At 40.7% G+C, this 23,120-nt stretch overlaps 3 protein-coding genes across 3 annotated transcripts; 2 read left to right on the top strand and 1 right to left on the bottom strand.

Annotated features, from left to right (window-relative positions):
- Nucleotides 1-2,206: 2,206 nt before the first annotated feature.
- TMED7 (transmembrane p24 trafficking protein 7) lies at nucleotides 2,207-7,327 on the top strand (the record flags this gene model as incomplete). The annotated part of the gene is made up of 2 exons (XM_018086013.1): nucleotides 2,207-2,494; nucleotides 4,421-7,327. Coding segments are annotated over 2 exons (525 nt in total), but the record flags the coding sequence as incomplete, so codon positions are not given.
- A 4,481-nt stretch (nucleotides 7,328-11,808) lies between these two features.
- On the top strand, nucleotides 11,809-16,004 carry LSM5 (LSM5 homolog, U6 small nuclear RNA and mRNA degradation associated). The gene is made up of 4 exons (XM_018086012.2): nucleotides 11,809-11,974; nucleotides 12,207-12,234; nucleotides 12,824-12,896; nucleotides 14,637-16,004. Exons 1-4 carry the CDS (start codon nucleotides 11,920-11,922, stop codon nucleotides 14,667-14,669), a joined length of 189 nt encoding a protein of 62 aa, XP_017941501.1. The 5' UTR covers nucleotides 11,809-11,919; the 3' UTR covers nucleotides 14,670-16,004.
- Nucleotides 16,005-17,048: 1,044 nt separating this feature from the next.
- Nucleotides 17,049-22,619, bottom strand: LOC108641970 (AT-rich interactive domain-containing protein 4B-like). The gene is made up of 7 exons (XM_018086011.2): nucleotides 22,461-22,619; nucleotides 22,026-22,317; nucleotides 20,800-20,910; nucleotides 19,966-20,055; nucleotides 19,353-19,493; nucleotides 17,867-17,918; nucleotides 17,049-17,161 (listed from the first exon to the last, which is right to left on the bottom strand). Exons 1-7 carry the CDS (start codon nucleotides 22,473-22,475, stop codon nucleotides 17,152-17,154), a joined length of 711 nt encoding a protein of 236 aa, XP_017941500.1. The 5' UTR covers nucleotides 22,476-22,619; the 3' UTR covers nucleotides 17,049-17,151.
- Between the last annotated feature and the right edge of the window lie 501 nt (nucleotides 22,620-23,120).

The following is a 23,120-nucleotide window of genomic DNA, read 5'->3' as shown; positions in this document are numbered from 1 at the left end:
CGGGAGCTCCCGCTCGGCTCCGGCATTTAGGGATTATTTGGATCCAGTGAGGAGTTTCCAGCTCAGCTGCGGCGAGGAGGCTTCAGTGTAGTGCAGGGCTGAGGGGGACACGCAGAGCTGGCTCTGAAAACTGGCGGTGTCTTTGCCCTGGTCGCTGCCGTGTCGTGTCCCGCCCCAACAGCGCGGAGAATACCTAGAGCACACCTGACCCACAAGGTGCTGCGAAAGTAATTCCCTTGTGGTTTACGAAGCACCGACGGGATCAGCACAGTACATCCTAAGAGCTGATGCTTCGTATTTCAGAGCACAGTTCAGATTGGGGTTACGTAGTAAACAGTAAAAGGGTGATGGGACAAGGATGCGGTACAGCATCACTGTTTTGATGCCTATGAGTGTATCTGCGGGGTTGGAGCCTTTCAGTCTGGCACTTTAGCTGATGAAGTCACTAACAGTAAAGCAGCAGCATGAGAGAAAAATAGTCCTTGATGACAGAAATCACAGTTACCTTTGAGGGGTTTTGAAGGGGCTGTGTGATTCTATAGGCTGACTATTCCTGTTGAAGTTCTGCGGTTTTTTTCTTTCTCAGTTGCTGCCATATATTGGTTCTTGTTACTCTGTCTTATGTGTTCTAGCTCCTGGGTATCTTTTTCCCTGCCCAAGTGCTTCTTGTCCCTGCTTGTTTCTTCCATGAAGTCTTTTATGTGCAGTACTTTCCCTGCAGTTTTGAATTGGATATCACTGTGCAGATCAGCCTGCTCTTGCCATTTTTTTTGGTGCCCAGAACGGGAGTAGCATTGATAAAAGAAAAGTCTGGATTTGACCAGCCACTGGTAGACTAAAGTGCTGTGTGAATGTCCTTTAACAGTGTGTCTTAAGGGCCGACAGGAGGCACAGGCAAGCTCTGTAGGAAGGATTCCTAGGGCAACTTCAAAGCTCTGGCCAGTCTTTACCACCTCGATGTAAACTGACACCTTCAGGGTGATCTCGCTGAATGCAAGTGACTTTCATGTAATTGGTAAAAAGCACACCCTGGTCAAGTTGGAGATTGTATTTCTGAAATGAAGAGCTATGTTATTGCTTGCCAACTGGATACTTTCAGAACTTCATTTTTGTGGAGGAGCTGCTGCTCCAGTTTGTTTCAATTGTATCATTAAAGTCATTTTAATAACTTGGTAACTCAGTAAACTGATGAGAGTTTAAACAATGCTCAGTGGAGTGGAGTGAAGTGCATATACACAGATACTAAAATATTTCAGTGATTTCTGCACACATATAAAATGAATATGCCCGATAGCTTAATTAGCTGACCTTACTAGAAAATAATATAGAGGGAGTATAGAGGATTTTGATTCCTTTAGCGTAGGTTCGATTCCTACTTTTCTAAAAAATTAGGAAATGAGAGGGCTGGTATCTTTATCTTAAAGGTAAAAATTTGTGGTAAGGATAAAGTGTAAAACTGCTACTGTAAGAGTCATCAGAACACCAAGTTGCGAATACCTAAACTCCCTACAGTCTTTCTGTAGAATCCTGGTAGCAATACTCTGTACACCAACAATAATCAAAGCCTCAAACAAACCCTTGCGACCGTGAAGTTTTGAGTCACTTGGAGGCATTATCTGGATGTGCTGGTTTTTGGAAGCACTGCTGTGTCCAACTGTGCGGGAAGGAGGCACCAGGACCCCCAGAACATCTCTCTGTTGAGGAGCTGGCAGGAAGACTGGACAGATTGAAATTCACGTTTTACTGGTTGAACACCATCCCTGCAGTTTAAGGCAGCTGATACAGTTGGGCAGATACTCTTCTGGCCACACAGAAAGGAAATGTCTTACTGCATGTTGGCAGTCTCAGACAGATGAACTGATTCCATGGACGACTTGTTTATACAGCAAATGATTGACTTGTTACAGTAATGTCTTTGCAGTCCCATTGAGCTTCATCTACTGTAGCCTTTGCTGTTGTTGAGTTATTTATAACAAAGTAATTAAAATTGCTTTCCAAAGGGTTTGAAAATACAGTTGACATTACATATGGTGAACCTAAAGCATTTTTTATTATTTTCTGTGTGTCTTCCATAGGAAAATAATTTTGCAGACTTGCTTTGAAAGTTTTTCAGATTAATGCATTATATTGGTAAAGCACTTGTCAAAGCAAAAAGCTTTGCAGTGCCACTTGACAGATGATACTTCTTAGAAGAAATGCATAAATATCCATTTTGCTAAAGAGACCATATCTTGCTTTGTGTTCTCAGGTGATCACTGGAGGTCATTACGATGTTGACTGTCGGCTGGAAGATCCTGATGGTGTTGTGTTGTACAAGGAGATGAAGAAACAATATGATAGCTTCACATTTACTGCATCCAGAAACGGAACATACAAATTCTGCTTCAGCAATGAGTTCTCTACTTTCACACACAAAACTGTGTACTTTGATTTCCAAGTTGGAGAAGATCCGCCACTGTTTCCTAGTGAGAACAGAGTAACTGCACTTACCCAGGTAAAATGCTGTTGTGTTTGACAGAAGTTTTTAGGTGGAGACAATTTTTTTCCAAGTTCAGCTGCATTGGATACCTACATCACTTTTGAAAATAAATGGATTGGAGCTCTTAAAATATTCCAAATTACTACAAATAAGCTTTCTTTGTAAAGATAAGATTTATAGAACACAGGATGGAGCTCAGAAGGGATTGCTAAGTGCTTAAGAGGAAGTTAGGACAGTAACATAAACTTAAGGCCACTATTGTTTGGGGTTTGGGGTTTTATTTGGTGTTTTGGTTGGTTGGTTGGGGTTTTTGGTTGGTTTTGGTTGGTTGGTTGGGGTTTTTTAAGTTTCTAAGGGAACTTCTTTTCAATGCCACAGTTTTGTGCCTCTTGAAATGTGGGTTTTGCAAACTAGATATTGGTGGAATAGGGTTTCCAAAATTTCAAGATTTTGGAGAAACTCCGGGAATTGTTTCTGTATTTAAAATAGTAAGAGTTTTTTGGGGAGGAGTACTCGTGTAACTACCATTTTTAAAATGGAGAAGAAAATTCCGGCAAAATAAACAAATTACTGAAGTCATCTGTATTTAGCTGGCTTCTAGATATATGACCTTTATAAGACTACAAAATGTCAGAGCATCATTGTTACTATATTCTCAGAATTTGGCAGTTTTGTACCACCTCTACACAATCTAAATATATCAAAACTTCCTTTGGACACTTAATGAATTCCTACACATGTCCTTACATTATAACCATCACCAAACCTCACTTTAAGCAGCAATTATAGGATGCTGGATATGGTCACTGTTGTGCTAGTCTAAACTAAACAGTATAAATACCACTTCCCAAATGCCAGCCTCATTTGAATTCACATCACACAAGGCTTCAGTAACTGAGGTTTGTAACGAGTAAATGACTTGCTGTGAATTCAGTTACAGCTCATGCCTCTTCCTTCTTGTCACTTTTCTGCGCTGCTTCATTCTGTGTGTTCTGATTCTTGATACTGTATCTCTCCATCTCTTTTCCTTCTTTGTTGAGAAAGTTCTTTTTGCAGTTCTCTTCAGGCTTGTAGCATGGTCAAATTTGGGCAGCCTTTCATGGGGAGAGTTGAAGGTAAATCCCTAAAGCCAGAGTGACTTTGTGTTTAAATCCCTTATGCAAATTAGGAGATTTATACAATGTATCAATGAGACCAATGGCAAAACTTAGTTTAGAAAAACTCTTCCTGAATTTTGTTGAGAAATACTTTTACTTACAGAAGATAAAACTGAAAATGGAAAAGGTTTATATAAAAATTATCTAGGGCTTGGAAAACTGGTAATAATACTTTTTTAATGAAAAATTACAGTGGAATTGGGCAAGTTGCTAAGTATTTTTATATGAGTATGTTATGGAGCATTTGGGAGCACTTAAAGGTCACAATTGTCCCTCTCTAACCACTTTTTGTATACATGAGTAAGAGAATGGTCTCTTGACAACAGAACAGACATTGTACAACTTGAGTGAGAATTAAGCGGTGAAGAATGTCGTACTTGTGAAACAGAATCATTCAGTGTTTATGGTGTGCATTTAATGTTACAAGCAACTGCTTCTTTTCCTGTGGAATTAAAAGCTGGGGGATCACTGACATTTCTGAAATGTTTCTGGTGTTCATTTTGAACCCAAATACATATGAATTTAAAATTTGTTTAACCATTCTCAGAGACTGTTGCTTTTTATTAGATTGCAATTTTACCTGCTTCTGTACTTAGCAGTGTCACATTCTTGTGTGTAAAGTTTGATCAACATAAGTTAAATTTTTCTGTATTTGCACTATTTGGTCTGACATTGGACTGAGTTAATCCTTAGCTTGCAAAGTTACATGACTCCTAATTTTAAGTATCAAAGCACAAAACCACTGCAGGGTTCTTAATTCCATGGTGTGTATTTGTTTCTCCAGATGGAGTCTGCGTGTGTTTCAATTCATGAAGCTTTGAAGTCTGTCATCGACTATCAGACTCATTTCCGCCTGAGGGAAGCGCAGGGCCGCAGCAGAGCAGAGGATTTGAACACAAGGGTGGCCTACTGGTCAATAGGGGAAGCAATCATTCTTCTTGTTGTTAGTATTGGGCAGGTATTTCTCCTTAAAAGCTTCTTCTCAGATAAAAGAACCACAACAACCCGTGTTGGATCGTAACTAGCAGTGGTTCATTGTGTGTTACTCATCTCTAAAGATTAACGGTTCTCCAATTAATTGTAAGTGCAAAGGATCTGAATATATGCAACATTCAAATGTGTATACCCCTCATCTCTTAAAAATCACAAACAGCCCCAAAAACTTATGAAAGGGACACATGATTTGAAATATTTTTAAAGATACTTTGGAACTTCAGTGTTTTTTGATTCCTATACTAAAATATCTGGCAGTGTTCAGTTTCTCTTTATTTCTACTGATATTAATCCAGACAGAGTTTGATTTTTACCAGTAAGATTAACAATCAGCAGTATAACATTTATAAGTAACCCAACAGTCTAGTGTCTGAGAGATGATACATGTGAAAATTTGGTTTGATTTTAATTTTCAGGCTGAATGTCTTGGATTTTAAAGAAGAAAATATGATGAACTGTAGTGCACTGTTCTGATTTGCTGTTAAAAAAATAATGCAGTGGTACCCCTTGCTTTTTTGTAAAATTGTCAAAAGATTGGCACTGCATTGTGATGCAAATTCTTCATCAGCCTGGAAAGTCTCCATCTTCAGAATTTGCTCCATTTTATACTTGATTATGATTGCTTAAACATACATTCTTCTGTAATAAAATAAATGCATTTTCTCTTTTACAGTGTTTTACTAAAGAAATTTTAAGCTGAGACTACTCAGGAAATCCACTTCTGTATACAAAAAAAATCCAAATTTCCAAGTTTATTTAAACAACATGCAATAGAGTAGGGAGTCTTCTAACTTTGTCACTGAAACTGTACAGTTTCTGTACTCAAATATATGGCTGCTGCTTTTCAGATTAAAGACCAGAAGTAGTTTGGTCTGTTAAGCAGCACAGCATGAGCACTGGACGAGGCTGTATTCTGTTAGGCACATAAAAAGCTTTTTACTAAATTTTTTTCCTGTTAAGAGGGCAATTTGATATTGATTCTGCATAGTGCAAGTGCTGTAAATTTTCCTCTGTGTGGTGTACAGAGACATGATGGTCTCATGTGTCTAATTCCCACTCCTTTTTGCTAATGGTCAGGAAATATTCTAAGTATTTCAGGTGATTTTTTTTTTGTAGAGTTAGAGTTACATTGTTTCCACTGCTCATGTCTTCAGTAGGTTAGGTACTGTAAAGTCCTGTTTTATTTGGTCGTGGAAGGTAGTAAATGTATGTTTGTACCCATAGTTTAAGTTGAGCTGGTCATAGTAAGGCTAAACTCCTTCAAATGGTTCTGGAGGAATAAGTAGACCAATCAATTCTTAAATGCACACAAACTAAACTAAAGTAAAAAATCTGTCATGAGTTACTAGCTAAATCAAAAGATGCTTCTTGAACAAGTTCTTGGCAAGCAGAGAAAGAGTGCTAAACCCTTATTAGTTGCCTGTATTATTGCTAGCAGAAATTTGAAATTACATATTCAGGTGACACTTGAACAGTCTGAAAAAATGATCTAAGATGACTTGACTTTAAAACCTTGTCATGGCTGAAGAAAATAGAAGTGGCCGTACTCTGTTATGAACTGAATGACTGCTCTTTTAGAAACAGAAGGAAAACCTCAAACAGCTCAAGAGGTATTCAGAAGTTAATGTAGGTAAAATTCAGGATTACATGTGAAGTTTTACTCTCCTGTACTGAATTTTAAATACTGTAGTCCCATTTTGGGATTCAGGTTTCCCAGAAATAGACTCACTAACACAAGAAAACAAGAGTCTGCTCTTGTCTTGTGATACAAGTCTGTGCCTGCACACAACATTCTTGGTTGTACCTATATGCTTTATTCTTGTGTTTCAGCAGCTGATGTTCAGTTCTTCTTGTTCTGCATTGCACACAGTAATGAAGCAAGTGGTACACTCTGGGTGCAAGTGTCAAATGAAAACGTGATTTAGTTTCAATGGTGTTCACTGTTATCTTCTGGAGTTTGAATATTAGTTATGTAGCTTTAACCACAACAAAAGCATTTGTATTAAAGCTTGAAACGTGTTGGGTTTTTTTTTTCCACTGAGTTGTTCTGTGTGCTGGCAAAATTGGTAAACAATGGTATAGAACTGGTGATGGTCAACCATCGCATACATGTCTTTTTATTCTTTCACAATGTTTGAATGTGTGAAGTGGGACTGTTCAGCTCAATATTACTCCCACTGCAGAGGTTTAGTGGACTTGACTTTTGCATTGAAGTTAGGTGTGTGAACCAATGCTCTGGTATCCTGCTGCATGATATGCAGCAATAGCTTAAAAATGCCTTTATTTTTGTGTTGTTAAAAACATGGCACAAATACACATTTAAACATAGCTGTATATAGTTTTTAAAATAACTGACTGAATAGGATATAATAAAACACATGCTAACACGCAGTGGGCGAGGAAGTGCATTGTGACTTTTGGTTAAAGCTGCACCTTTTTAAAATATGAACACTTTGGTTAATGGTGTGATACTCAAGTAAACACCTTGCATTAAAGGGGATATAACTGTGTTTTTAATTGCTAAAGCCTCTGGGTTTCGGCTATGCGTTGGATGTTTTCTGTTTACAAAACTTTTTTTCATGTCCTGAAATGTCAGTTCTTTAGTTTGGGTGTGGGGAAAAAAAGTTTAGTTTGAATAAGAGAAAAAGCAGACCCTGTGAATGTTGTATGGGGAAATAAAAATTAATATATGAATGTGGTCTGATTGTTTTGTTTGCATAGGGGATTGGGCAACATTATTCGTCAAAAAAGCTTTGAATCATGATTTGAGTAGTCAACTTGTATTTTAACCTATTACAGTTAATCTACCACCTGAGACTTGATCATCACTTCTATTGCTGAACATCACGAAGTGTACAGGTTCACTGTTGTTCATAATCAGCTGTGCTTAGCAAGGTAGTGTGGTTCCTGGCTCTTTGCTCACCACATTAGTAATGCAGGCAGCAATATTCATAAATATGTTCCTGTTGAAGTAGAATTCACAGTATTTGCCTACAGATGCCAGGAATTATTTGGGACCTGCTGCATCTTTTCACAATTCTCTGGATACAAAATTATGGGGTGAGCTAGAAAGGTGCATGCAATTAGTGTTACCCAATGATGGGATATAAATTTCAAATATGTAGTAACTAAATGTGTGATTGGAGGTACTTTATATTGTGTTGCTTAGTTAAGTTTTAAAAAACAGATACGGTAGGCATCAGTGCATTGTGTGGGCACCTTCCAAAATGACTCTTTTCTTGCTGTTTATGTTTCTCCTATGTCAGTTGCTGTACAACCAAAAAATTTCAAGACTATTTATACAGTACTTTGATTAAAAAAAGCTTTTGTCTAGAAATATGGGTAAGTTCTCTTTCAGTGATGTGTTATTATGGTCAAGTAGTTGTCTGGGGCTTTTTTTGGGTGCACAGCACACAGGATTTTAAAGTAGCTTAAGAGAAGTTGTAGTCTGAAGTTCTTTTCCTACTGAAAACTAATAATCCTACAAAAAAGAAAAGTAGACAAAGAGAAAAGATTAGTCAGTGGATCAGCTGACACACAGGATGATGATGAAAGCTTTTATCAAGGAGGAAGTAGAAATGTACTCTGGACAGCCGCAAATCTGAACAATTTCCTGGACCACCAGGCTGTGCGAGGGCACAACTGCAGCAGGGACACCACAACCTGGGTTTTGGATGACTTCTGCAACAGCAGCAGTTACTGAAAGCAATTTTTAAAGCCTGACCCTGCCGTTCAGCAGGTTATAACACATCTGTGTGTAGAGAACTGGCATACTGCACCAGCTTGCTCTAGGAGAGGTCCTGTGCTCCATCTGTGAGTGATGTTCATGATTGAGATGGATCCAGTTTCCCAAGTTTTCACAGCTGATACTTTGCATCTCTAAGGGAAAGCCATCTTACTGCATATTAACAAGAATTCAGATTTACACTTCTAATGCTATTCTGGAGTCATTGCTACTGACTTCAGAGGATTTTGTGTGGATTGACTGTCAAGTGTTATCAAAGTGTGTCTCGTAATCCTTGTTCTTGATGTGTAAACAATTTGTGCCCTTTCGTTTCTGCCTAACTGGGCTCACCACAGGAATGCTCATACTAAATCCCATACACCAGTAAGGGAAGCATCATCTAATGTCAGTGATTATTTTAAACTTAAGTCTTAGCAATCCTCATTACCTTCATTGAATTATTTCCCTCAGCCACTGAAGTAGGCACTCTGCATTTGCAGCTGATGAGTGCTAATCCTGCTTGACAGTGAGACCATGGAGATGTTTTTTGAAGTGATTGAAATCTTCCAACATCACCTGATTTCTTGCTATTAAAAAAAAAAGATCCAAGTCCTTTTTCTGAATAGCTCAGTGGAGGAGCCATTCTCCAGGGGTGAGATGAAACCAAGAGTTTAACATGGGTCCTAAATAAGATTGTTGTAAAGTCTTTCACATTCCTCCCCTTGACTTCCAGAATCAAGCTCCAGAAAAGCAAGGTTATGCTGTGTGCATACTTAGGGCACTACTGATTTTGACTGAGTAAGTGTTGTGAGACAAAGGGAAGTGGTGACTCATCTCAGCTTAGGAAACACTCTGGTTACCCGACAGTAGCAGCGCATAAAAGGTTCATTATTTGTATTAAAAAGTCCATGCTACACACCACAGGGCAAGATCTTATGGAAGCATAAAGTGGTTTTACTTTGCAACACTCCTAAGCAGAACAATTTGACTCGTGCCTTCTCTCCTACTTGCTTACAAGAACCAGGACCTGTGTAAGTGGTCTAGGCAGCATCACTCATACGTAACACTTGATTTTAAGCAAGTGAACTGCCTTGTGTCAATGTTTTGTGTTTCTCATTGCTACAGGCTCTTTTGCTGGTGAACTAACAGGAAAGGGAGCAATACAGAGTATGCTGCAGCTTTGTTGCCAGCCTGTTTTCAGGATAGAGTCCTCTGCTGATGAGCCATCTGCACTGTGGTTTTACCAGAGTGCAGAAACCGATCTTGACAGGAACACTACATTCCTTAATTTCAGTGCTGATAATTGTGTGTTTGGTTGTCAGTAGAAGCCACTGAACAGAACTTCCTAAAGACTTCTGTGATCTGAATCTCTCAGTGTGGGATGCTGTCGAGCTTGGAATGCTGCACACGAAAGGCAATACAGCAGGATGCATCCCTTCAACACCCTGCATTGTTCAGGCACACATTTCATAGCTGAATCTATTTTGCTGGTGTGTTCCTACAAGAAGGATGCCTCCTGCCAGACCGGGCATGATTAGTTATCAGCTGCATATCTGAGAGGTCTCCACTTGATGGGAGTATTCCTGATTTAAGCAGTAACCTTTTTGTTAGGGATAAAATTGGTTCCTATCTGTGTCTTGGACATTCTTTCTGAAATTTATGTACAGGGATTTTCCTGGCACCAAGGACAGCAGATTTGTTCAGACCTGCTTGCTGTAAATGAATATTCTTTATAAATTGCCAAAAAGAAAGTATTTTGATATATTTGATGTGCAGAATATGAAGAATTGAGAAGCAGCATTTTCTTTCTGGAAGAAATCAAACATGAGGAAGAAAGGTTTGGGAAAGTTAACGTATTGGTACAAGACCAGCTTTTTTGACACAGCACTGTTTTTTGCTCTGGTGTTGGAAGAACAAAATACCACTGGATGTTAAAGAATTATCTCAACAGGGGCAGAAAAAGGTGGTAAGAGAGACAGAAGAGAAGGGGGAAAGGAGGAAGACTGAGGGAGGAAGAAAGGGAAGGAAGGAAAGGAGAGAACAGAGCGGAGAAAGGAGCCTATATGCTGGGTTTGGGAGGCTTGAGGTGTGCCCAGCTTGCTCCCTGTGACCAAGAGGTGCTCTCTCTCCCGCGATACGGTAGCCTTAGCTCACTGCTACTCCCAGCGCAGGTTCACAGCACAATCTGCAAAGAGCAGCTGTTGATTCACACCAGAATCAGCTCTTTCTAATGCATATTGGCACTCCAGTGTTAGGAATTCAATGAAAAATTCCACGAGGGAACTCGGAAGGAACAAATGTCAAAGGAACATGTGTCAAAGGTACAAGCTGGAAGAACAGTCGGCTGCTACAGCAAGGGAATGTGAAGAGTAGAGAAAGGTAACGAGCAGGAGGTGCGGTAACCTGTGAAATGCTCTGCCTCCCACAAAACCAGTCAGTGTTACAAACCCAGCATGACTCTGCAGCTGTGTCTGAGAGGAGACAGACTCAAGCTGCACCAGGGGAGATTTAGATGGGACATTAGTAGGAATTTCTTCACTGAAAGGGTGACGAGACATAGGAATGGGCTGCCCAGGGAGGTGGTGGAGTCACCATCCCTGGAAGTGTTTGAGGGAAGACTGGATGTGGCACTTGGTGGTCGACATGGCGATGTTCGGTCACAGGTTGGACTCGATGAACCCCAGAGGTCTCTTCCAACCTGACTGATCCCGCGATTCTGTAATAGCTGTGACACACAGCGCACAAAACGCTCCCCGCATTCTGCACAGCCCGCGGTCGCGATAGCTCCCTGGGGACACCCTGGCACCGGCGGGGCCAGCAGGAGGAGAAAGAACGGGGGGAAAGGCGGTTTTCCTCCAAGTCTCTACACAGAGGAACAGCAAGAGTGACTGTCGGGACACGCATGTGTCGGGACACGCGAGTGTCGCGACTGGCCAGCGGCGGGCGGGGACGAGGCGGGTGCGGAGCGACCTCTCTGCCCATCCGCTCGCCGGGCCTGCCGAGCTGGCGGGCAGCCGTCACGTGTGCGGGCGGGGTGGCAGCGATTGGTCAGGCCTGGCTCCGACATGGCGGCGGGCGGCGGTGTCCAACCGTCCCCAGCTCCTGCCCGCTCGGTTACCGGGGCCCGGCGGGGTTTCCGCCCGGGCTGGGGTTCCTCTGCGGGCGGGGACGGGAGGCCTGCGGGCCCTCTGCGTGTCCTGAGCGGCGCTGCCCGCCTGGCGGGAAGCGGGAGGGCAGGAGCGCGCCCCACGTGGGGCGGCGGTCCCGCGCGCGCCCCGGCGGCATTTTTGGGGGTGTGGGAGGGCGGACGGAGTAGAGAGGGAGTGGGGGCGTTGGGGGGTGTGTTGGGCATCTGTGAGTGTGGGGCTGAGGGAGGGGGGGTGTGGTGGGCTTGCGTGTGAGGGTGTGGGGGGGCTGATGTGTAGGGGGATGTGTCCGTGTCCGTGTGTCTGTAAATAATCACAAACAAGTTGTAAGGCGCAAGAGGGTGCTTTGTACAACATACATTTCCCCGTGTGCTTACAGAGCTTGTGGACAAGTGCATAGGGTCACGCATTCACATCGTGATGAAGAGCGACAAAGAAATTGTCGGGACACTTCTGGGATTCGATGACTTCGTCAGTATCCTTCGATGGGAGTTCAAGGCTGCCCACTTCAGTCCTTTGGCTCAATTCGTTTATTGCTTGTGAGAATTTTGAGTTCACTGGGTAGAACCTTTTTATATGGATCAGTTGTATTATTCTGATATTTTCAACTTTCAGGTAAAATCACAGCATGGTATAAACTGAAAATAGCATTAAATGTTTTTGATATAAAACTTTGGGCCTTGTTTTCCTTGAAACTGGATTTTCAGATATGGTGTTGGAAGATGTCACAGAGTTGTAAGTATTCCTCTTTTTGCTATTTAATGTTTGGTTTGCTGAGGCAAAATACGGTATAAGATCTGTAAGCAAAATGTTATATTTTTGGAATACTTGCCAGCTAACCAGTTTTTCCTTGGACTGAAACTAGAGTAGGGTGATCTGTTCAGGACAGCCACGCCATAGAGTAGCTGTTGAATGATTTATAGTTGTAATGGGGTTCCTGATTTGTGATCGTAATTTTAATTGTGTTGAACTTTCCATTTCCGTCTCCATAAGGCCTAGGCAGAGATTAAAAAAGGTAGGAAACTAAAGGATAAGTGTTTATTACTTTGTTATGCCATGTTGATATGTGGTATTCAAGAAATTGCCAAGCTTTAGAGGGTGAACACACATCTTCATGTACTGAGTAGAAGAGATCGTTTTTAGAGGGCAGGTAGCTTTCTTTACCCAGGCGGTCCATTTAGTAAGATCACACTGCAGTGTGGCTGGTTTGTTTGTTAGTTCCAACAAGGAACTAACACAGAGATTTCTGTCAGTTCTGTGGTTTAAACTGGAGCTGTTGTCCCTGGTTCTGTGTTCTCACTTGCTGTTTCTAATCCTCCTTCAGTGAGATTACACCTGAGGGCAGAAGAATCACCAAGCTAGACCAGATTCTGCTAAATGGAAATAACATAACAATGGTAAGTGATCATTGCTCATGTGTTGATTTTCTTTACCTGTAAATCAGCAGTTGAGTTTCACTACTCTAAACTGAGCTTTCCAGACAGTTCCATTGCATCAGGAGTTTTCAAGTACCTTCTGGGTCATCTTTGTTTATGAATTATGTTGGAAAACAGACCTTACTGCCTTACTTGTTACATACTGTGGTTTACAAAAGAATAATGCAAAGACCATGGCTCTAGTTTTGTTTTTGTGATTGTTTTTCTGGTCTTCACGCAAGGAGTCGCTGATTTTATTAGAACTATGGAATTCTTAAGGTTGGAAAAGATCTCCAAGACTGTAGACTCCAACCTTTGACCGAACACCACCATGCCAACTAAAGTGTCATGTCCAGTTGTTTCTTGCACACTTGCAGGGATAGTGTCTCCACCACTTCCCTGGGCAGTACATTCCAATGCCTGACAACCTTTCCAATGAAGAAATTCTTCCTGATATCCATCCCGAGCCTCCTCTGATGCAGCTTGTCCTGTCACTAGTTGCCTAGGAGAAGAGGCTAACCCCCACCTGGCTACAGCCTTCTTTTAAGTAGTTATAGGCCAGCTCTTCCAGGGCCTTTTAGCTCTGGAGTGTTTGCTTGTGCACATGGGTCAGACGTTCATGTGTGTACATGTGTGTTTGCAGCAGTTTGGATGCTGACAAGCTCATTGAGTCATTTGGTGATCATGATGCCATGTGGTGCCCTGGAAGCTACACCTTTATATGCTTTGCCAAAAAATCCGGAGGTGTGTTGGATTACACCAAATCAAAAGCACTAGGATTTTTAGTTTGTCATGTGCTGATGTATGTAGATTAGTACTGAAACAGCAGTTAAATGTTGTGATTATGCATCCCTGAGTTGAATTCTGCAGCTTCTTAGATGCACACAAGCAGACCCGAGCAGCTCTTTTGCTTGTCTGCATAGATGGCCACAAAGCCCAGACTTTGGACACGAGTGTATTCCTAATTTTGTAGGAAGAGGAAGGCTAACTTGAGTCTAAGTTGGTTCTATATGAGTGAGAAATTATCTCCATTTTTATTGTTTTACCTGTCTTGCACCTCTGCACTTTGTGTCTGAGCAAATGCCATTCTTGACTTAATTTCAAAGCCTTTTTCCGCTTTGGTTTTTGTTCTGCATCCTTACAGGACAGCACATGTTCTGACTCCTCATATGGGGTGAAATTCCTACCATCCATTTAAGGTGGTGTACTGCCTATGAAGCAGAAGCTGGTGATTCTTAGAGCGCAAATTTTCAGCAAGACATAGATACATTTCTGCATTAGATCTTGGGTCTCTTTTGGGGACACATCTTCCCATATCAGAAAGTCTGTGCTTTGGAATCTTTCTTATTTTGGTCCCCAAAACAGTGAAGCTCTTTCTCTTTAGAAATGCTCAGCTGATTATGACGAAGATAAGGAATGGTTATTTTTTTTCCCCCATGTTTTTGCTTTTATATTTCTTCTGCTGCTCAGTTCTTTGCTTCTTTCACAAGAAAATGCTCTGCTGACTTACTCCCTGCTGCCTTTTTGGTATGTATGTCTCTTGCCATAACTGACTTCCTTTTTTGTGAGAGGAAGGTAATACTGAGTCTAAAAAACACTTTTGTGGTCTGCCATGAAGTCTCCATCTACTAAAATGCTTGTTGTAAAGCAAGAGCTGTCATGTATGGGTTTGTAAAGCTCAACTTTATGGCACTAATACAAAAATGTCCTTTTCTTTTATAGCTGGTTCCTGGAGGAGAAGGACCTGAAGTATAAAGTGATGCAGTTGTCATCTGTGAAGACATGTTATTCATATATATTTTATATGTGTATGTGTAAAATCTAAATAGAGATTTTGGGATAGAGGTGTGTTTTGGTGTGGATTGTCTGTTTGCTGTGTTTATACACTTAACATTTTACAATAGACAAGGATTTTCTCTTCAGGAAAGGTGCTGATGGCAATGTTGACTTTGTAAGTTGAAATCATGACTTTCTTGTAAAGATACATGAACGTCTTTTGAATAAAAGGCTTTCTTTTTGTTAGTTACTGCGTTCTCTTATGTAAGTGCACAAGTTGGATAATTTTATAACTAGTTGATGGAATAGAAAAATTACTGTTAGATTTCAGTTGCCATCAGTCTTCAGTTTTTTTACATCTGTCGCATTTGTTTTTGGACCAAGTCTATATAATACACAAGTCATCAGCCAGAAGTAGCTGTTCTTTGGCACACAGGCAGACACTGAGATATTTTGTTTAAAGGCTGCTTTGGGCTATGTCACTGGAAACTATGTGGCAGCTGCTGTAGAATTCTGAAAGCCCTTCAAACAGTGCATCCATTTGATGCTCACCAGCTGCCTTGGGGTTCAGCTCTCTTGGACTTCTTTTACTTGGTGGATGCACTTCCCTATGGCAGTTGGCAAGTGAGAACAGACAGACCAGACCTAATTCATGTTCAGGGGGTAAAAAACCCAAAGGCTGGTGCTAAAACTTCGCATTGATGTCAGTGGTGACTCTGCTTTCACCACTCACTGATGCTCTGTATACTCAAATTGGGAGCTGCCTGTGCCTGCTTGCATTGTTCAGAGCACTCGGTTTAAAATAAATGGGTTTTTTTGGCTGCATCTGTTCTCCTGTGAGGTAAAAACTTGACAGATATTGCAAGCTACTGTTTTAGGACAATTTCTGTAAAGTGAGGAACTGCTGTTTTGTCACAATGCCATGCTGCCACTGCAGCTTATGCTTCCATAGTACAGCTCTCAACTGGCTTCCATTTGTAAATGTCTTTGGAGAGTAGTCACAGGTCTTACTGTAGACAAGGAGGGGCACAGCGTGGGCTCACACAGACAGGATGTACTTTACCTTCCCATCAGCAGAAGGAAGAAGAGTTGAAGAAGGGGGCTCATGAGCAAGAGACAGCAAGGAAGCTGCTGGAGATCTTTCTGCCTTGCTTCAGCTGACAGAAACACTGCTTTCTGCTATCTGGGCCTGAGCTCACAAAGCAGTGAGAACTTCTCGCTGTAGCCTGTTAAAGGGGAGAGAGTCCCTCTCCTATCCCAGGGAGTGTGCGACTTCTGGCTCATGTGTTCTGAATAAATGATCTGCAATTGCAATGTTTAGATTGTGTGGTGACAATCTCTACCATTTACTCCTTGAACAGTTTTTTCTTTTCTATTGCCATTTCATTCTCCAGCCTTTTCTAAATACATATATTAAAAAAAATGTATTTTTTTTAAACTTACATTTGGTTGAAACATCATCTGCTAGTGTTTGCCTCAAACACTTTCTTTCCTAGAAACAAGTTGAGTCTTCTCATTAGAACACTGGAAAGATTTCTAGCCAGTGCAGCACTACGGTGTTGGGATTTTGTTGAATAAGATTCTGTGTATGTTCCAGTGTGTGTGCAGATCTCAACTGTTTGCTTGGCATTCATTATTCCTGTAGCCTTTTGCTTTGGAAGTGTGGTAGTGAGCTTGTCAATTCAATAAGTGAGTGCTGGTGCTTTTTTTTCTTCCTCTGTTAGAAATCAAGTGCTTATTCAAACTGCACTGTCCTGTAGAAGTTGTGACACTGGTGTTCTCCAGAATGCTATTGAGGGTGCAACTACAAGTAGGTAACTTGAAAGAAGAACCTTAGGCTTTAAAAAGATAGAAAAGTTAATGATGCTTAAAGTTTAGAGCAGGGTAGTCATCAAGTTAAAATAACTTAATGGTTGTCACACACATGGTGCTGTTTTCTTTCTGGTTTTTGTTAGTTTTGTTTTCTGTTTTTCTTTAGGATGGCACTGGCTGCAGTGGTCTTTAGTTCTACTACCTGGCTATCTGTCTTAGTAGGCAGAAGGTTCCTACTATTTCAGTTTACTTGCTGTTCAGTCTGGGTGTAAATATCCTCTCTTTTTCCTGTAACCTCACTGAAATTATTAAAATGGCTCCCACCAGCCCTGGATCACTAGTAATTCTTAACACAGTCAGCACTTCCAAAGCTTATCATCATTTGTGATTTACCAGTCTCATCAGTAATGTGTCATTTTTCAGGTATAACAGTATTTTGGTTAACAACTACAGTCAGACACGATGTAGGCAGAGAACACAAATTTTATTTCAGTTTCAGTTGCAGTGAATCTGAACTTGAGGCAGTTGATGTAAGGAGTCAGAGAATATCTTCAGGAGCTTGCTTTGAAATTTTCAAACTACCATAATGAAAAAGAATCAAAATTCAGCTTTGTTTTGACTGGTGCTACATTAACGATGGTCTACATTTTTACTTCTTGCTGAAAAAGAGAATGGGTTTGAATTAATCAATTACCAACTGATTCTGCAGCTTAATGTCATTTTCATGAGGATACTACTGTTGCTTAATCAAACTGCTAAAATCAGGAATTCACAAATTATGACATTTTGGTTTAGAGGCCTTGGCTTACATTTGTACAATATGTTGCATAACTCCATTTTCTGCAGAACCTAGTATATATTTTAGAGCTTTTTTCTATAAGCTTTTATGAGCTCACACCTCTCTCTTCAAGCCTTCTCCTTGAAACTCCATAAAATAAGCATTACAAATGAAGTATTTGTTGCTTTAACAGGAAGAGAAACAGTTACAAGAAAACACAAAAATATACCTGTTTAATCCATTATGAGGAAATACACATTTTAAACAGGCTGAACGCAATCCTCTTACGTTAAAACTTAATAGTTTGTTAGCCATTTTCTTTCTTTTTTTAATCATGTAATTTATAAAAATTAGAAAGACCCCTGTTTTATTGAAAAATGGCAAAGTATTGTAGATGCATTCCAATTAATGGATTCTTAAAACCCAGAGTATTCTTTTTAAATCTAATTCAAACTCGTAAACATTAGTATTTGTTTGTTTGTTTGCTTGATTTTTTTTAATGAATATTTGGTTTTCAGGACTGATTAAAAAGAGTGTCCCTCAGCAGCCATTGAGTGTGAAGTGCTTTGTTAAGTCCTGCTGTCACCTGCATTCCCCTGACATTCCATCTGGTGAGGAACTTGACATGGCAGCAGCCCCTGCAGACAAAGAAGAAAACACAGGTTATAAGCATTTATAAATAAGCAATTAGAATCTTTTCCTATTCAACAAGCATTGGTATATTTTTGTGGTGTAGGAAAGGTACTTCCCATTTCAGTGCCCCTACTAAGATTCTCCCAAACCATGGAACACTCTCTCACGCTCCCCCTCCTTCTCCCTGCTGCAGCAGATTGGAGAGGAGAATTGGAGACAAAAAAAATCAAGGATCACGGGTTGAGATAAGAAAAATTTACTGGAAACAGCAATAAGATAAGAAAACTAATGGTAATAGCAACAATACTAGTGACAGAGGGTATAAGAAAATAAACGACTCACATGGGGAAAAAAATCAATAATATGTAATACTAACTAGACAGCTCCCTTTGCTGCATTTTCTCAAGTGGACTGAACCCCTTCTCCCTGGAAGAGAATCCCTTTCCCTCCCCCAGCAATGACATGAGGTGGTATAGCATAACCCGGCCATGCCCCCTCCTGGCTACTGCAAAAATTAACGCTGTCCTGGCTAGAACCAGGACATATATACTGACTCCAGCATCTAATGCCTAGCGATGGAAAAGCAAAAAGTCTTTTTTCCCTAATTTTGGTGTTGATTGCCCTTGCAGCCCTGGTTCATCAGCCATGCAGATCAAGGGCCCAGCCAGATGACAACAGAGTTTATTCCTGGCCCACCAGCATGTCAGCTGTTCTTTTTCTTTCCTCAGGGAGTCGGCATAGGTGGGGCCTTGTCTCAGCATTGAGTCTGCACATACACAGTGCTCTGGCAAGCAAGCAGCAACTGCGGTTCCTGTGTGATGGTTGCAGCCATAAAATCTTACTACACATGGCATTTCAGTCTTTCTTCCTATTCTCAGTGAACTCTTAAAACACACACACGAACAAGACATGGAGAAAATTATCCTTTTAACACTCCTAGAAGTAGGCACACTAGAACATTCCCTACAGCAGTAGGTGTGGCAGCTTCAGAGAAATGAGACATTTAATTTATTGTCTCCCTTAAACTCATGAAATAAATCCCTTATCCTAGGGGGAAAGCACTAACTAAGCACACAGGCAATACTACAGTAAACTTATCTGTAACTTGAAGAAAATTTAGAAGTTATTAATAATGTTAGTTACTTTGTTCACTGCTTAGAAAAGTTTATTTCCTGTATATTGTTTCCTATATAAAGTAGCTCTACCTTAACAGAACTAACTAGATTGACTGCTCGTAAATGTTTTTCTCCTTACATTATCCCTAAGTGTCTGACCCAGACCTTCTAAAGGTCATAAAATGACTGTATACAGTGTTTTCAGAAAAAAAACACCCATAAATACACTCATCTCCCAAAAGATTATACAACCCTTGTTAACACCTTAATAACATGACATGCAATTTAGCCCTCTAAAAGTAGATTTTAGTTCCCAGTACTTACTTTCCTGCTGTTTCTTCAGGCGCTTTCTCCGATCGATGGCAGCCACCTCAGCTTTCAACAACAGGTAGCGTTTCCGAATTTCCTGCATTTTTGCTTGGAGAAGTGCTATACGTTCATCACTGGTCAAATTTTCCAAGTCATCTGAAAGTTAAACAATCTCTGTTAATTATTACGTTGCAGCATTTCTCAAACCTTCTGAATTTTGGTGAAATGGGAAGTACTCAAATCCTAGTGATCTGCTTTCAGGTAGCAGGCAGCAAAGCTGAGAAACACAGCTACAGCTGCTGTTTTTTATCACAATCTTGTGTACCCGTAGCTGACTGACACAAACACACTGAAAGTTCTTCTTACGAGAAGGAGGAAACATGTCCAAGTTCACTAAGGTAAAATGGAAAGGGAAAAAGTTACAAATCAGTCAGCTAAGAGTCTGAACAAGAACTAGAGAGTGAGGAGTAAAGCAGCAAGAAAAACACCCAGGACTTATCACAGAACTAAGCAAACTGAGGATGGAATAATTTTAGTGGGAAAAAAAAACCCAAACAAGAAAATTCAAAAAGCCTTGTTATGTTATGTCACAAGGCCACACTAGCCATGTTTTGAAAATGATACTTACACACTTGAAAACTCCATTTGCAAACTTTGGGCAAACAATTATCCTGTTCTTTAAGATCAGACTCCCTCTCTCTATTTTGTCCACATTTGCCTGTGGGAAGATAGATCATTTCAAAAACAAAGCAACTTTCCCACCCAACCCAAAGCTTACCAGGAGCTGTTTCACTCTAAAATGACAGAATCCATCCTGGTCTGGCAGCTTGGCACACAGCTCTCTGCACCACTGGTGCCCAAGTACAGCACCACAGACCAGGTCTGTGATGGGGCCCCTCTAATTCTGGAATGCTGGGAAAGGGAAACCTTTCACTGGAAGTACTGCCCAGTTAGTTGCTGTGGAGGTAGACTCAGAGCTGTTCTGTGGATCAATGGGAACCAAAATCCTACAGAGCTAGAGGGTGGATGAAAGTACCTGACTGTGTCTCCACAATCCATCCTGAAAACTGTATATTGCTGAAAGCATGTGTGCAAGAACATAAGGACATGGGATAAGGACACACTTCTTGGAAGGAGACTCTTGAATACAATCCAGCTGCTCAAGGTTCATATGGACAGAGTGCACTCTACTCTCCAAATGTATCATGGCAGCAGCACACTTTCTGCCTTAGAACCACTGCTATAAACAAATTGCCTGCATCAGAAAAAGCAAAGACACAGTGCAATGTGTTCCATGTGGGTGCCAAATTTATACACATCTTCTTATTTATGCTATACTTTTTAAAAAAGGCTTTGAACAACTGATTACTACATCCTCTGATTCACTTTTTTTACTATTCATTTCAAACAAATGGCACAGTACTTTCACACACTTCATTTCACACTGAGCTGCTGTACTTACTACTTTTACTCTTCTTTTGGTTGTTCACAGATGTTTTGAGGCTTGTTTTCTGCTTTTTTGAGGAGCTGTCTCTTTCCTGAGCATCTTGAAGGATTTTTTGGTCTCTAAACACTATAATGATGGGCAAAAAAGCCCCACAAAAACCCCACAAAAAGTAGAAAGAAACAGAAATAATAATAAAAAAAATGCTTGCAGTTCTGTGTGTTTTTCTCCAAGTCTATACATCTATAATTAACAAAGCAATAGAGATATATTTATTGAGGGCTACCTATTGACCTCTTTTAAACTCTTGCCTTTGTTTAAGGAAATGCATTTTGTTGCATTCTTTCAAAAGAACGGTTCCAACAGAATGACGAAGATAACACACCTTAAGAGCATTTTGAGAAAATTCAGTTAATTGTTAACTGAAAGAAACCACTTCTGTCATCTCAGGATTATAGTCAGACATGTACTTATTTCCTTAGTATTAATAATTTTTTAGGCACTACAACGCAGTGAAAGTAGCTGTACTTTTGATGGTACTGCAAAAGAGCCAGTCACTTTCACAAAGAAAAGTTTTGTATCCAACCTTGCCAACAGTTAAAAAGCAGGCAACAGTATACTGACATCATGTGCACAACTGTTGGCTGTATTTATTATCCCCTGTTCTCTAGTTGTCTCAGGATCGATCTGAAAAATCACATCTGAATGTGAAACCCAGCTAGGGTCAAGGCTTGATGTCAGGTTGGTTTTTTTCTTCTATGGATTTTTATATGTATTTATGTATTTTTTTTGAACATTAACTTCAGAAGGTGCAAGTTTGAAATGATTGCCCAAGCATGCAATAACTGGCACGTTCTCTCTTCCAAATAAACAGCTTACAGAGAATCAAGAAACAGCATTTTTACTTGTAAGCAGGGTACTCAAAATGTTTCTGTCTTGCTACAATGTATTACAGCCTGCTCTGGGCTATTCGCGTCAGGTCCGGTATAAGTGTCGTTCTTACACAGTTCTTTTCCTCATTGAAACCATCCCAGTTCCTAATGAAAGGCCAAGAAACTTCCTGGCAGTATTTTATTTTCTAGATGACTATGCCATTTCCACACAATTGAAGTAAACAACAGGCTACTACTTCCTCCAAAAATTCACTTCCCAGCAGTGTGACCATAACAGAAGGAAGACACATCAGCAGTGCTAAAATGAGAGTTGGTTAGTTTGAAGACAGCTCTGTTTGCCCTTTAATTTACCGTTTTCAGCGTGCTCTGGCTCTGGTTGCTTACTACTACTGGAGCTGACACTGACATTGAAATCTGTTGTACAGCTATTTCCCTTACACTGGAGATCTTGCAGCCCTGCTACAACACTGTGTGCCTTTACTGTCCCATCCATTTCACTTCTGATGCTTTGTATCTCTTCTTGATTTGGTGGAAGACTCCCAGAGACGGTGACACTGGACTGGCTACTGGACTCCACTACAGTTACAGACAAAGGAGTATTTAGCACTGAATACTCCTCCTCCTTCTCTCTGTCAGTTTTATTCTGGGTGAAAGAACAGATTAAGAACTCTTCTCATTCGAGCAATTGTAAAATTGTAATCCTACAATTAATCACCTCTTACAGTTATTGTAAACATCCAACCTGCAAAGGAAAGTTCTCATCTTTGTTTAAAAGATTAAAAATACCTTCCTACAGTCCATGCTGAGACCTTTCAACTGAAGACAGGGGTTTTGTCAACACTGAAACAAACTGGGAAAAAAAACCCAGCCAACCAAGTGGTGTAGGAGCAGTGGCAGTGCAGGATGCCAGGCTTAGTGGCCGTTGGGCAGTTGGGCAGCTCTGGGCCGTTGGGCAGTTTTGGGCTGTTGGGCAGTTGGGCAGTGTCCTGGCACACGGGTTCCAGAGGTTCCATGATGCTGCAGGGCAAGAGGGTGGGGCAGGAGGAGTGCTGACACCTGTGGCAGAAAGAAAAGCTTCCTTGCAGCCCACTGCCCAAGGAACCTAACTTAGGTCTAAGTATCAGTTTTAAAAGAATGAATTTTGAAAGAAATGCTCAGAAATAAAATGATAGGGGCGCACGTATGGACTAGTCATAGGTTTGCTCTCCAGAGTCATCAGAAGGAGCTCTTAAATTTCACACATACACATACCCTCTGGAGCTGGCTCCCAGCATTGATGATGAAATGGATCCTTCTCACTTGTTTTCTATAAATTCATATGTAAATTTCATTAAAAAAAAAAAACAACAACACAAAAAAAACCAACAACCCCCCTCCAAAAAAAAAAAAAAAAAAAAAAAAAAGAAAAATAGAAAGAAGGAAAGAGAAGCTTCCCCTCCCCACTCC

The sequence above is a fragment of the Manacus vitellinus genome, unplaced genomic scaffold (genome assembly GCF_001715985.3).
Source record: "Manacus vitellinus isolate BGI_N305 unplaced genomic scaffold, ASM171598v3 scaffold_9_pilon, whole genome shotgun sequence".
Classification (NCBI taxonomy): Eukaryota; Metazoa; Chordata; class Aves; order Passeriformes; family Pipridae; genus Manacus; species Manacus vitellinus.
Note: the sequence above shows the minus strand (reverse complement) of the source record. Positions and strands in the feature narration are given on the sequence as shown.